Below are 15424 nucleotides of genomic sequence, written 5' to 3'. Positions count from 1 at the left end.
GTTTCAGACTAGGAATGTGAAAGTTCATATGAACTATTACTTATGGTCTTAAGTAAATTATATGGTAGGTTGATTTTTGTTTCTAACGATGCTTCTGGTAACAAAACGTACATCTGTGTCATGTGACAAATGCAGCTTATAAAGAAGGACATATGTTCATTAACAGTAGTAAGTGTTGATGCTTTTCAGCTGTGAGTGGGAGCTTTCACTGATAAGGAGGGTTTCAGTGAACTTGTATTATTTCTACTCTTAAATACGCTTGCGGAGGGTTCCTTCCCTGGCTCCCAGAGGCTGGAGTTAGACTTGGTTCTCGGACCAGCAGGTGACAGCGGGTTTAGGTGGTGATTCATTCGCAGGGCTCACAGGTGTGGGCTAGGGTTAGACAGCCTGCGTTCCTGTCCTGGATCTGTCTGGTGCCAATGTGTGCCCTTGGGCAACTTAAACCTTCTCTGTCCTGGCTCAGTATTCTCCTCTGTAAAATGGGAGGGGGGGATCATTGTACGTGCAGCATAAGGTAGTTCTTAAGGCTAAACGAAATACGGCATTTCAAATGTTCTAATGGGGCTTGGCACACACTCCTCCCTAAGATGGTAGCTCCGAGTTTTACCCTCACCCCAAGTCTTTCTTGTATATCCAGGCTAACTAACTGCAATTCTCACCTCAAGAGGTCTCGGCTTTTTACTTCCTAACTTCTCTTTCCGGTGGGAAGGAGCGTGAAGAAGGGCTGCGCTTCAGAGCCACGTTGGTGTGTGTGTGGTATCACTAGGTGAGAAGGGGGCGGACAGTTGCTTTGGTAACATCACCCCCACCCGTCACCCGGCTTCTAGTTCAGCTTGTCAGCAACCGCAAACTCTTTCCCTAATTTCTGACATGTTTGCAAAAAATGATAAGCCTCACGTACTTTTCTTCGGTCAAAGACTAAAAGGGAGGAACTCCCAAAAGTATGCACCCTGGAGTGCCCCCTCTCTGTCTTCTCACAGCCTCGAGAAAACCCTGCAAGTTTCAGATAGATTCACTATGGCACTGGCAGAATGAGCCTCCATGATGACACACCTTGCCCATTACGTTAAGTAAATTCTTTAGCATGTTGGTGCTAGACTTGGTGGAGGCCATCGCGTGGCCAGCATGTTCAGGGACTTTGCACCAGTACCCTCCGTGAAAGTGCATCTGACCCCGAGGGCAGGGTGTCTGGACAGCAGGATCGCTCTAGTTCCTGTGCTTTTGTATTTCAGTCTTACCCCATCTGGGCTCCTACAGGTCAGCGATCAGCCAAAGAGGCTGATTCACCTCCGGCTCAATCTAAACACGTTATGCCAGGCAGGATTCAACTGTTTCCTGAACTGACTAAATATTTAGGCAACTGTCTAATTCATCTCCTTGCCTAGGGATGATCGAGGACAAAAGCAGACATGCACATCCCACCGGACCTCTCTGCCCCAATAAAATTAGCACATCCATGTTTCAAGATAGACATTCTATTTAATTTGGACCTTCCTCCCTTCCCATTCTAACACACGTCGAGGGCAAAAACAACACCAGACAATTGCCATGGCATTTAATATTTTGTCTGATATAAAAGGTATTGCATTTTACTAATAAGTAAATGCAAGTGAGCCAGTTTTGTGAACCATCCGGAAAGTCATCAGTGGAATTCTAAGGCCGAATACGAACAGACCATCTCATTAATATGTTAATTTTGCCTGTGGGATTGAATCCTAGTGGATCTGATGACCTCTGTCAGCTCCTTGCTAGAAACTGGATATTGGGTTAAAGGCCTGTGTAACGCAAGTCACAGTACCAGTAAGAGAAATGACAGCGATGCTGAGTGCCACCCAGCATGGGCATTCTGCTGGCTGCAAGTCCTTACGACCCTCCCGCCAACAAAGCTGTTGTAATAATGGACACGGACTTCATTCAGTCCTGGATGATAACAGCGATTTTTGGAAAAGAAATGAACATGTCAGATCTGTCGATAGTTGCAAAATTAATCCTTTAAATGCATTCGTTTTCCCCCGACATTGGTTTTTCTGTTCTTCCCCTCTTTTTCTTTAAAAACATTTTTATTTTGTAACCAGATAGAGTTTGGAATCCAACATCTGTGAAATATGGGGAAAAACCATTAAAAGGGAGTGCTCTTTCAACCACATTTATGCTATTCTAAATTGCCAATTAATCATGGACTTTCCCCAGTCTGAACTGGAATATTTAACACGTGCGCTCACCCAGACACGCCTGGGGGCCCGGCATCCTTCCTCTGCTTGCCACACGAAGCCACCATCCTCACGAGAAGGGGAGGGACACTGGTCGTGCGACATCTTGTCACCCACAGCTCTTGCCCTTTGTCCTAACTTCCCACAACATGATGGGACGTACGTATGGGGCCACTGTTGCCCGGGTCGGCTGGGAATCAGGCAAGGAGTCAAGGTCCGAGTGGGAGGTTCTGGTATAAGTTGGCAGGGAACATCCGTACCGGCCACCACCACGTGGCCTTCAGCCACAACCCTGCTCTCTCTCCCCAGCCCCGGGGTCCCTGCTGCTCCGCGGGTTGCAGGAAAACCAGACGCCCTTCTCTGCCTTCCCTGCTGGGCTCCACGTTCCTCTCTCTGCCCTGAGGTCATTGTTCCTTTCCCCACCAACTCAGGAAGTGCCCAAAAGGTGTTCCCTCATATATTTTTTAAAAGCAAAGGTTAATACCCAGTTTAGAACACTTTAAAATTAAGAAATCACCTCTAGATCTAGCATCCAAGACATCTCCTGCCTACATGTGCTTTACTTTTTTCTGTGTCATGGGTTTATTTTTTAACAGGGGTGCAATTATACTATGTTCCCATAAGTGTACAAATGGTATAAATTTTGTTTCCAGCTTAGTTGTTTTTAGCTTTTGTTGTTCAAGAACATTTCCCATGCCGTCACAGCGTCTTTATCAAGATCAATTAAATACTAACTGGTTAAAAAAATACAGAAACCTTAGAAAAAAACAGAACAGTAAGAAGAAGTAAACAAAAGCGTTTCTGTCTCCTCTTCTTGGGCTGACTATAGTTCTTTCGAGGTCTTCTGAATATATAATTGGGGTTATTCTTTATATAGAACTTATATATTGCATTCTATTAACTTGATAGATTCACTAAAGTAATCCATCATAGGATGCATGCTATTTAATTAATCATGTCTTTAGTGTGGGATATCTGCTATTTCTTTTTGTTGTTACTATAATTAAGATAAGGATGAACATCCTTGTTTGTAAGTCTTTAATTGCATTTCTGATAATCATTTTAGTATAGTTTCCTGTATATGGAAATACTGGTTCAAATGATACGAACTTTTCAAAGCTTTATGCTGCATAACCAAATTGTTTTTTAAGAAGACTCTACCAATTTTATTTATTTATTTATTTATTTATTTATTTATTTATTTATTTATTTTAAATAAAGTAAACTCTACCCCCAACATGGGGCTCAAACTCATGACCTGAGATTAAGAGTCTCATGCTCTACTGACTGAGCCAGCCAGCTGCCCCAAGAATCTACCAGTTTAAACTCCCCAAAAAAGTGTATAGGAATATCTTTCTCATCCTAATTTTTTAAAGTTTTATTTGTTTAGTATCTGTAATCAGATTGACATTTATAATCTGCCCAAGCAACTTGGCAGGGGCCCCTGGCTGGCTCGGTCAGTTGAGCGTCTGACTTTTCATTTCGGCTCAACTCATGATCTCAGGGTCGTGGGATGGAGCCCCCTTCCCTCCTCTAAAATAAATAAATAAATAAATAAATAAATAAATAAATAAATAAATAAATAAAATCTTTAGGAGAAAGAAAAGCAACTGTCTACCAGCGATTGTCCTAGCACTGTTTTTAATCACTTCTAATTGTAACAGCTGTCCAGGTGGACAAATATTACTTGCTGTCTCAGTTTTATAGATGATGAAACTGCAATGCAGAAAATTGAAGTAAGTTGCCCAAAGTTGTCCACCTAAAAAGTGTCTGAACCAGGATTCCTGCCTGAGACTGGGCAACTTCAAAACCTGACAAGCTTTGTCACCAAGCTCCTACAAGAGAAACAATGCAGCTCATTACATGGAAAACACACACACAGACACACACACACACACCCTAAATAAAACAACGTCTCATGTTACACCTTAGCACCATCACTACCGAGTGATGAGCATCATCCGGGCATCTCCTTGTGCACATTGAAGTCACCAGGGTGGAAGGAGGCACACGTGGACCAACAGATTGGAAAACATCTATGAAACTGAATGAGAAAACACATTTTATTTTTTTTTAATTTTATTATGTTAGTCACCATACAATACATCACTAGTTTTTGATGTGGTGATCCACGATCCATTGTTTTCGTATAACACCCAGTGCTCCATCTTAAAATAATACTCACCTCTCATAGTTTTGTTTTATTTATACAACTTATCCTGCAAAGAATTTGGTATTTGTGTCATCATACTTTGAAACATTTTCTTTTGATATCTCTCAGAACTGAAAGCAGAAAAAATGATCACATTTGTTTTCTTGTGCATTTTTATAGTTTCTTGCTATAACATTTTATCTCTCTAATCCATATCGAGTTTATTTGGGCATACAGGGGGAGTACAAAGCTCACTATTTTTTCTTTTAAAAAAATTAAATCAATTACCTAGTGGCACCCACTCGATGACTCTGCTGCTTTGTATTTTCTGCCATGTGAAATGTATATGAAATGTATATATAAAATGCTCTCCTTCCTGCTTAGGAAGCTGCTATTTGTACCATCTACAAGAAGTAATCTTAGAGAAGGGATATCATAGAGTCATTACCTTTTTAAAAAGAAACTGGTCATTTGAGTGACATATTACAGACCCTAAAATATTATGGTAATGTACTGCTAGGGAGCACCAAATACAGGCACAAAAAGAGAGTTGGGTGTCAGTTGCGCAGTTTGGACCAAACGAGTGGGGAGCAAACCACGAAAGTGTCTGCATCAGCCAGGATAGTGGTATTGAAACGATCCGTGATGACGACGGACCGTTACCCCCACCGGCAAAAAATCAGGACAGGAGTCAGGTCCTGCTGAGCATCTAGAGCTGCAGTGTGGGAGGGCTGGGTGTGCGCCTTCCAGGGGACCAGCGTTCCAGAATCATCTGGGGCTTTCTTTGTAAGAAGCCTCCTCACACCCTCTCCTCGTGCGTGCTGCCCCCATTCCCCGCAGAATCCAGGCTGTCGGGGCTCCCGCCACCTTCTGGGTTTTCTGCCCCCTTTCCTCACTCACTCCGAGGTTCCATGTCTGTGGCCGGACCTCCCAAGATGGCTGCAGAGGGCAGGAGAGAGAGTTTACATCGAAAGCAGGGCTATCACGAGGTACTCCCCATTGCTTGCTTCCAAGTTGACACCCAAGTATCATGTTCTTCATTCTCTTGTATTTATAAGAATTTCTTTAGGAAGATCATAACATAATTTTTGCAGGTCTAAGTATGCTTGCTCACTGATTCTTTGTTTACTTTCAGCCCACAGACTTTGGATATTGGAATACTGGACATCTTCGGTTTTGAGGAATTTCAAAAGAATGAGTTTGAACAAGTAAGTGGGTTTCTTTTGAAACTTTATAAACTCTAATGTGTTTTTTCCAACTAATAAGTGAATTCTTTAATTCAATAGAGACTGCATAATTACTTGCAAATACAGAATTAAATTAAGTATTTTGCTATCCTGTTTTAAAATTTATATCCCTGGTTCATGGACATATTCATCCTTATTATGTGGTCTGCAAACAACTGGCATAATCTTTTTTTTTTTTTTTTTAAACAGAAGCACTTGTTTTTAAAGATAGAGGATGCTATTTCAACCAGGTCAGAGAGATGGAGGGCATCGCTGTGTGAAATCAGGGCAAAGGTCTTTAGAAACCTTGGCCAAAAATCAGAACAGAACACTCCATTATGCTAAATACTGTTATTTGTAGGAATTGTCTTTATGTGACATTCATACAAACGACTATTGGAAACTCGTAAAAATAGATTCAAGAGGCCCTGATTATTTTTAATCCATTTATAGTTTAGGGCACTCTGAAAAACACTAGTTCTTTTTTTAAGGATCTCCATAGTAATGTATGAATCCATTTAATCAAAGTAAGTGTATCTAAAAATTAAGCGTTAAAGAAGAGAGTAGAAATAGAACTTGCCCCAGCCGGCAGAGAAGGGGAGGCGAGCCTATGCAGAGGTACGGGGGGAAGAGAGAAAACCAGGCCGGGTTACAGCATGGGAAGAGTCCCAGCCGTGCCGTGGTTAGGAACGCTCTTAATAATGACATCACTTGTTCGGCTTTGCTTTTTTAAGGGACATAGCGTCATGGTGAATGACACCAGATGGGAGTTTGAAACCCAGTTCTGTGACTTTCATGAGCAGAGCTGTCTCGGTCAAGAGCAAACATCTGTAATGAGCCTGGGTCTCCTAGTGTGTAAAATCGGGACACCGATAGACTTGCAGAGCTGTGGGACTTAAGATGCCTGTCCTAAGGGTTCCGGTGGCATTTACTAGCTCCTGTCCACGTGTGAGAAATAGTGGAGAGCCACCGACCCCGTTGTAAATGAGGACACTCGAAAACCTTTTAAAATTCAGCCCTTTTTTTTTTCTTAAAAAGTGGTGCAGCATCTTGTGAGTAGATCCTAAATCATGTTGACTCACCTCATCCAGGGTGAGTCACCATGAGTCATGTTCTTTACAAAACTTTTAAAAAGTCTGGTATGAAATCAGGCGAGGAGGACCACAGATTTCTCCTCCTTTCAGATTTCTGTATCCGTGGGTGAGTGGGAAAAGGAGGACTGTGGTTTTATTTATTCACCACATACTCTAAGAAAACTAGGGGTTCATGGAGGCAGAGGACAGTTAGAAGACTCACCGGGAAAATGGTACAACAGACGTGCGTCTGCGGGCCTCGACCGAGATGCAGCTCTCAGCACAAGAACTTGAAGGTCGTCTGGCCAGCAGTATTGACTCCTGACATGTTTGCCTTAAAAACATGCAGGCTCTCCTGTCCCCAGTGAGACTCCCTGGTTTCTCCATCTCCTGGTATGCGACATGCAGAAACCACAGGTGTAGGGGGCTTGTCATGGCCACTCCAATGCCAAGCTCCCAGCACCTGTTCCACACCCCACACATCGATGCATCCAGCCTGTGCTGATGACTGGGATGGACAAAACCTGTGTGTTGTTTTCTCATTAAAACTTTCTTCTTTTACTACAATTACCTATAGCCCTCCTTCTTTCTTTCTGCTAAATATTTTTATTATATATTTTAGAATATATTCACAGGCTGAGATTTTCACAGAACAAGGAATGGCATGTTTTCAAATCTAAAGAATGAGTCTCTATTAAATACCAAAAGTTAGTTTTAGACACTTCTGGGTAAAATCTAAAAATCAATTCTTAAGTTTAAGTTATGAAAAAAAAATATTAAAAAAAGAACTGTACCTTTTTCTTAGGTTTGGCTGTTGTATACAATAGTAGCTGGGAGCCATTTAGAAGAATAAAATTATTTTCTTTGTGATGAATTCAAATCTCAGCTTACAGTGGATTTAGCAAATTTCTAAATTTGCATGTGAACTTATCACAAAGGCTTTGGTTTGAATGTTGCATTCTAGATTCCTGAGTTGCTAATAGAATGTGAACTTTTTCATTTTATATTCCATTGCAAACTTCCAACAAAATGTTTAACAAATCAATACTATGTTCTGAATCAAACCCAGAAGAATATTAGTGCCTTTATAACTATTTATTTTATTCTGTTTTGAGCTTTTTGACCCATCTCTCAGCTATTTGCTAGAATGTCAACTCCTGCAGTGTTGAATTGTGTCTGGTACAGTATTTTGTATATAATAGAAGCTTAACAAATACAGTTTTAATTGAAATCTCGAGAATGAATTCATAAGAAAACATCTTCATAGTGGATCTCCTAGTGATTTCCTTGCTCAGGAATAAACATATGTATTTCAACTGTCCCTCCATAGGAAGCCTGACAAATGTTTAGAACAGGGACAGTTTGAGGAGATGCTAAGAAGCACTTCAAAACCTCAGCATCTCCAACCTCAGTATCCCCAAGTAGCTCTAAAAGATTAGATGGGCCTCTGCGGTTCTTTAGATGAGAATTTATTTCAGCTAATAGGAATTGCTAATCCTGTTTTAATGATTCGTTTCTATTTAGAACTATTTTACATATTATAAAAAGATCATATTTAGAGTAATATATATATATATATATATATATATATATCAGCAGTAGTTGGATGGTTCAGTAGAAGGGGGGTCATCCTGGGGCGCCTGGGTGGCTCAGTCGTTAAGCGTCTGCCTTTGGCTCAGGTCATGATCCCAGGGTCCTGGGATCGAGTCCCGCATCGGGCTCCCTGCTCCTCAGGAAGCCTGCTTCTCCCTCTCCCACTCCCCCTGCTTGTGTTCCTGCTCTCGCTGTCTCTCTGTCAAATAAATAAATAAAATCTTTAAAAAAAAAAAAAAAAAGAAGGGGGGTCATCCTAAGTAATTGGAGTCCCAAAGTATAATTTGGAAGGCTCTGAATCTACCAACCTCATTATTTAAATAATTACATTATTACCAGCTTACTCTCTGTTATGTAATACCTGCATTGTATGAACCCTATTTCCTTCATCACATAAAGTTTATCTCTAGCTCTGTAAAAATATCTCCTAATGCATGGAGGGAGAAGCCTCTGCAGCTGTCCCTCCGGCATCAGGCAGGCAGTGAATTCTAAGTTTGTAATGCTCAAGAAGCAGAAAGACAGTGAACAAGACAGGGTTATCCCTTACACATCACAGTGCCCATGATGCCAGAAAGGAGAAAGCAATTGGAGGCATTAGAAAGTGGGAGAGAGACGTAAAAATATTTCTAGATCCAGATGTGATGATGTATTTGGAAAATCGAGAAGAGTGATGCAACGTCATGGCAAACAACAAGAGGACTTGAGAGGGAAGCTAGTTGTGGTGTGAGCACGCAAAACCAGTAACTCCTATAGAGTTTAAAAATAGCATGTCAGAGGCATGGTGGGAGTGAAGATGGACTGACTTGGTCAAAATGAAGTAGATAGCCTAAGTGAGGGACTGTGTAGTGGAGAGGGCTCCTGAAAGTCACGCACTTAGAAGGGCTTGGTGTCTAAAGATGCCCATCCTCCCTAAGCCATGACACAGGTCACTTGGGATGGTCCCACTACAAATAACTAAGGAACGGAAGGCAGAATTAGAGCAGCTCCATTCTGCCACTCCCGATAAGTACGGAATCAAGGCAGGAGTATCGGTGACTGCTAACGTTGCAACAAGAGACACACACAAGATGCTTATCGGTGTTCTTGCCAAGAAAGAAAGAAGGGTGAGGATGGAGGGAAGGAAGAGAGAAAAGCTGAATAGAATGAAGTTTCCTGAGCTAACTACTAGATAATAGGGACCGAGGACAGAGGAACATGATGCAATAAACCATGAGGATGCTCTCTGCAAAATCCAGCACATGGGAAACCATACAGGACGAATGGCCCGATCTCTTCAAATGCAAGGGTAAAATATAGAAGGCAGGTAGCCTACAGATTCAAAGAGATCTAAGAGATAGAGAAGTCAGTTAAATATATGAGCATTATGTAGATCCTTAATTAAGTATAAAATTTACGAGTTAACTAATGTAAAAACTGGACATTTGATGAAATGAAGGAATTATGTTGATAGAAATCATGTGTGTTAAAGCTACTGTGGTTGTGTTTTCTAAGTCCTCATATCTTGGAGAATTATACTAAAATACTTGCCAATTAAATGACACAGTGTCTGAGAATTACTTCAGCTGAGTCTAGTGTTGAGAGTAGTAGGAAAGTGGGTAAAGCAGAATTGGCCATGAGTTGATAATCCTTTAGATTTGTGGCTCGCAGATGGGGGTTCATTACTTTGTTCACTGTGGAATATGCTTAAAACTGTCCATAACATTATACAATTTTAAGTAAATGAGAATATTTTGAGATTACATAGATATTATTTTAATAAACGCTAGAATATTTCCACACCTAACAAATGGGATTGCAAAACTCTACGAGCTACAAATCTTTACCAAAGGCACAAAGAACAAAGTCATGGAAACTAATGGTTTAACATTCAGTAGTTTTCCTAAATTTCCCACTACCCACATAAAATGCAGCTATGTCTAATGAAATGCTTGGAACTATGGAATTTAGTAAAATTGCATGTCAACAACCTACTGTAAGAATATAGAGAATTTGAAGAGAGAATACATTTGTTCAAACTTAAACTCTCTTGCAGAAGATAAAATTGTGATATGCGACCTGTTTTCAAGCCAGGCTTCATCTAAGCTGATTTCAGAAGGTTACAAACTCTTTTCTAAAAAGTGACATTTACTGGAAAGTCCAGACGAACAGTAATTCAATCAGGCCTGAGCTAAGTGTTCGAACACCAAAAAGGTCAGATACCTTGACTTCTAAAATTTTAGGAAATGAAGTAGTATATTTTGTCAACCTCAACCTCAAAAAAAAATAATACCATAAAATCCTTAGTTGTGAAATCACTATCCTAGAAATGATACAAAGCTAAATCGTCACCCTTCACGTGGAGTACCCCATTTTACAGATGGGAAAAGTGAGGGCTCCAGTCTCTGCTCTGTGACAGAGAGTATTATTAGCAGTACCAGAAAGATCTGTTTTTCTGGCTCATTTGCATCAGGGCAGTCTATGGCTCCTTCATTAAACAAACGTTATTTGCGTATGTACGAAGTTCCAGGCCCTGTTCCAGGCACTAAGAAATGTGCAGGCATTTGATGTGGTCTGTAGGATGCAAATGGAAGACCAGTTCTAATCAGATACTGTGGGAGAAGGACTGGGAAGCCTTCGTGAGGAAAACGTTGCCGTTTTATCTCCAAGGATGGAGGACCCGTGCTATTTTCATCACAATTAATGTCCTGACAACTATTAGGTTTCAGTATCGATCCGGGGTACCTGGATGGCTTAGTGGGTTAAGCGTCTGACTGTCGATCTCAGGGTCATGAGTTCAAGCTTCACGATGGGCTCCACACCAGACATGGAGTCTACTTAAAAAAAAAAAAAGTAGGTTTCAGTATTGATCTGCTTACCACTCAATTGATCTGTGAAAACAAAAAAATATTTTTTTGTGAAGTCACATCACATTTAGATTCCAAAATTGTACATACATTAAATATCCAACTCAGTTTAAGACAAATTTGAATGAGAAAATTTACTTACTTTACATAGCAGAACACTAGTATAGTGCTACTCAGGTTGTATAGAGAAACAAACAGTAATTAAATAATGAGATGCTATTTTAATGTACTTCTTGCAATACTATTGGGTTCTATTTTTAAAAAAACAGTATGGCTAGAAGTCTTCTTGGGGGAGGGTGGGGTGCCTGGCGGGCTCAGTCAGTAGAGCGTGCAACTCGATCTCAAGGTTGTGAGTTCAAGCCTCACGTTGGGTGTAGAGCCTACTAAAAAATACATACATACACATATATACATACATATATATATACATAAACATAAGATAAAACAAAAAAAGAAATCTTCAGGTAACAAGTTTCTGAAAAGCTAATTTTGAGGAAACAAAAAAATGAGGCAAGGAAAAGCAATCTCAAGTATGTAAACTGTACATTTAATGGTATTTTCCCCACCAAATGCTATAACTTAAAAAAAAAATCACCATTGTGGTGTTAAGGAAAGCAAGGCTCAGATAATTTAAGTAAGTCACAGAAGGACACAGCCACGAGGCTCTGAATTCAGGACTGATGATATGTGCTCTCTCCACAGTTCCGCAGGTGCTCTGAAGCTAGACTTAAATGTGGATTATTACTATACATTTTCTAAACTGCTGCCTGCCTGTGAGGATATTTGTTTGTAATTTCTCTTAGGACACAACATTATTTATTCTAATAAATGTAGAAATAAAAAACTTAATACATTTTATTTGACATCATTTTTTTTTTTTCCCCATCGTGGAGTTTTTCACCAAATCCTTTTACTATGTATAAATAAATTAGAGAACGCAGGTGTATCTTCTTTATTACAGAATACCACCAGAATGGTTAAAAGGAAATGTTACAGGACATTGAAAGAAGAACGAGATGGATTTGAAAATATGCGTCAGGTCACCTTAGACAAGAGTCAATTGAGTTCTTGTGGTGATGACTAACCAAGGAAAAGCCTACGTTTACAATAGGGACTGTTTAAAGCCCAAATGTGCTAACCAGGGATATAGATTCATGTAGTTTTCTGCTAATAATCAATAATGGCTACAAGTTCTTGAGTCCCTACTATGATTTGGATGCTTTTTTTGGATGACCTCTGACTCCCACAGCAACCCTCTGGGGAAGGCTTTGCTGGCCAAGCAGGGAACGTGGCCAAGGCCAGCCCTCCGAGTGCTTGCTGTGCCCCTCTCTTTGCCACCTTGTGACCACCATCCTGAAGAGCTAGTTATTGATTCAGTACCTCTTAGCTTTGCATCAAATCCTGGGCAATGACAACTATTTTAAAAAAGAACCAATATTTCAGTAGAAATTATATATTAATTATTGTTTTTAGGCCTACATTAACAAGTGAATGTGAGAAGAGAAGGCATATTGATTAAGCTGAGATTTTTTTGCTAAACACACACACACACTTATTTTTTGTTGAAAAGTGATGAAAAGTATAGTGTCTGAAGCTTTAAAATATGAGAATTTTGACCAGAAGTTGTGTTTCCAACAACTGGGCATGGCTTCTCTGTATATGGAAGGATAAATTTTGTGGACAAAGTATCATACAAAATATCTAAAAATACTTACTTTTCATTTGTAGTTTCGAATTCTGATGTTAGTAGATTATTATATAGAATATGGCAATCAACTTAGCCAATGGTCAATCCCTAAGATCCCAGAGTAGTGATTCCTCCCATTAAAGGAGAATACAGGTATGAGTTAGGCCCATTAGAATGCTTAATTTATTTTATAAGCCTGTGTTGATCTAAATCTAAATAAGAGAATCAGTAAGAGAAATGTTGAGGAAGTGGTTTTTGCGTGAATAAAAACAATGTTATTTTTTAAAGATTTATTTATTTATTGAGAGTGTGAGCAGGGGGAGGGGCAGAAGGAGAGAGAGACTCTGAAACAGACCCTGTGCTGCGTGAGCGCGGAGCCTGACGTGGGGATCGATCCCACGACCCTGAAATCATGACCTGAAACCAAGAGTTGTCCACTTAGCCGATGGAGCCACCCAGGCTCCCCTGAATAGAAATAATGTTTTTATGCCTGTGAAGTAACTTCCATCTACATTTGCTTAAAACCTGTTCTGCAGAGTTTGATTTTGAAATTTCAGAGGGAAACCAGAGGACGTTTGCAAGGACGTTTGGTTTGTTTAGGAAAGAGTAATCCACCAAAGAGGAGTGGAGGGGCAGGGAGACTGGAAAGGGTGAAAACCAAGCAATTCCAAGGTAGGAAGCAGCAGGGGACCCGGTGTGGGTGGGCGCTCAGCAGCTACCTGCTGACCCAGGCTCCCCCCGGGGGGGGAGAGGCCCAGCACGCAGTGTCTACGCAGTGCCCTAAGCCTCTAGTTATACATGACATCAGAGTGTTGGCAGGCGCTCTGTGGTCTATCAGGTTGAGACAGATGGTGCTAAGGGAAAGTAAACAGGCCTCCCCAGACAAGGACAGAGAGAAGAAAGGCCTCTACCATAATAGGACATTCAAAGAAGGCAAAATAAATTATAGGTTTTAAAAGCTGAAACAAATCAGAGAGGTGCCCTCACCAGCCTCTGCACCTGCTGTTTTATAGATAATGTGTCAAAATTGGGAATGATTGATTTGTTGGGGAAAGAACATAGAACAATCTGGCAAGCCCCGAGGCATGCTTTGAAAAAGTAAGGTAGACAGTCACAGTGTACTCAGCACAGGAAAGGCCCTGAGAAGTCCTGCAGAGAAGCCCATTAACTTAGCGCAGCTCAGTGTTTCTCCAGTGGGGCTCTGATTTAGTGCTTTTTTGTTTTTGTTTTTTAGACAGTATCAATTGACAGCTCACTCAATTAGTGTTCTGCTAAACACATGCAGAAAATACAGACTATCTGAAATCTGACATCATTCCTGCACAATCTAACAATTCCATTAGTGTAAAATATACACATATCTGTATTAATTGAGAAACAAATCATTTAATGGATTGTGTATGCTCTGTGCTATGTTTCAGTGTATTCACCATGTCTACATATTAAAATTACCTGGAAAGCTTTTAAAATATATCAATGTCTGGGCCTCACTCTGACTTGATTGGTTTGGGGTCAGGCCGAGACATCAGCATTTTGTAAGAGCTCCAAGGCATTTCCAGTGTGCAGGAAGAATGCAAATCGCTGTCTAATGCCTGGGGCTCTGCCTTCAACTGGAGTCGGCTTTAATTAACCTCCTACTTTAATTCTGTGATGTAAATGTCATGCTCTATTATATTTTTGCTTCAGAGATATTTCACTGAGTAATAAAAATAAAGGGAGAACAGTTGGTGAAAATTTACTCAAGAAATTAAGTTTGTCATTAATACAAATGATAGGCCATCTGGATAAGCAATAATGTTCTGTTACTAAAGAGTGTTTCCAAGGGGTGCATAATTTTTATTATTAAACCGGTTAGCAACGGCACTTAATGTACGAAGCATGTGTTTTAATCAAAGAAGGGCGCATGCTAATTAAACAGTACTTAATAATTGCTCATTTTCATCTATGAATACTCACCTTCACTCACATTCAGGCTACTCTGAGGAATACCCAGAAATTTAGTGGAACCCAATTATGATTCTGATGGATGATGTCAAAAAGTAAAAATGATTGCTTTGCATTGAAGTCAATCATACTCTCAATTATCAATGCAGATTTGTGCTTCTAGATACGTAAACTAATTTGCCTAGAGACATCATTCACGGTATCTTTCTCTTGTGTTTAATACACACCCACATATACACCCGCAACACAGCAGTTCAGTGAAGCCGAATCAGGAATAAGCAGGTTCTGACCATGAGTGGGGCCACCATTTTGTGGGTGGGATCCACTTTTTCCATTTTCAGCTAGGTATCTGACATAGGCCAATGTATTCATATTAGCTCCCTTAGCCACGTTTACTGGCACTTTTGAAGTTCATGCTACAGTTCTCTTTTTAGATTTTAACTTTGGTTCAAATAGTGGGTGCTGTAAACAATATAGAATAGGGAAAGGCAAACTGTTTTGGTAGAAAATTGTAATGTACACATTACTTCAAAACGAGTTTAAAAAACCGTTCTACTTTGAACTGTATATGCTCCCAGTGATTTCCTTTACTGCTCAGCATTGGTCTTCTCTGTTAGAAACACAAAAACATTTCAGTTTCAGCGAGCACCAGTGTAATAAAGACTGCAAGTCAAAAACCACCGCCCAGCCTACTCA

The 15424-nt window shown here is 40.3% G+C and overlaps 1 protein-coding gene across 2 annotated transcripts in view; it reads left to right on the top strand.

The window, feature by feature from the left end:
* MYO16 (myosin XVI) overlaps positions 1-15424 on the top strand; it is a 574777-nt gene that overhangs the window by 388576 nt on the left and 170777 nt on the right. For both annotated transcript variants that reach the window (XM_032402627.1, XM_032402626.1), the window contains exon 21: positions 5498-5570. In XM_032402627.1, the coding sequence (XP_032258518.1) occupies positions 5498-5570 (73 nt within the window). The remainder of the gene's footprint in view (positions 1-5497; positions 5571-15424) is intronic.

This window comes from Phoca vitulina, unplaced genomic scaffold, assembly GCF_004348235.1.
Source record: "Phoca vitulina isolate PV1807 unplaced genomic scaffold, GSC_HSeal_1.0 scaffold5, whole genome shotgun sequence".
Lineage (NCBI taxonomy): Eukaryota > Metazoa > Chordata > Mammalia > Carnivora > Phocidae > Phoca > Phoca vitulina.
The sequence above is the reverse complement of the archived record's forward strand: the minus strand, read 5'-3'. Positions and strand labels throughout refer to the sequence as shown.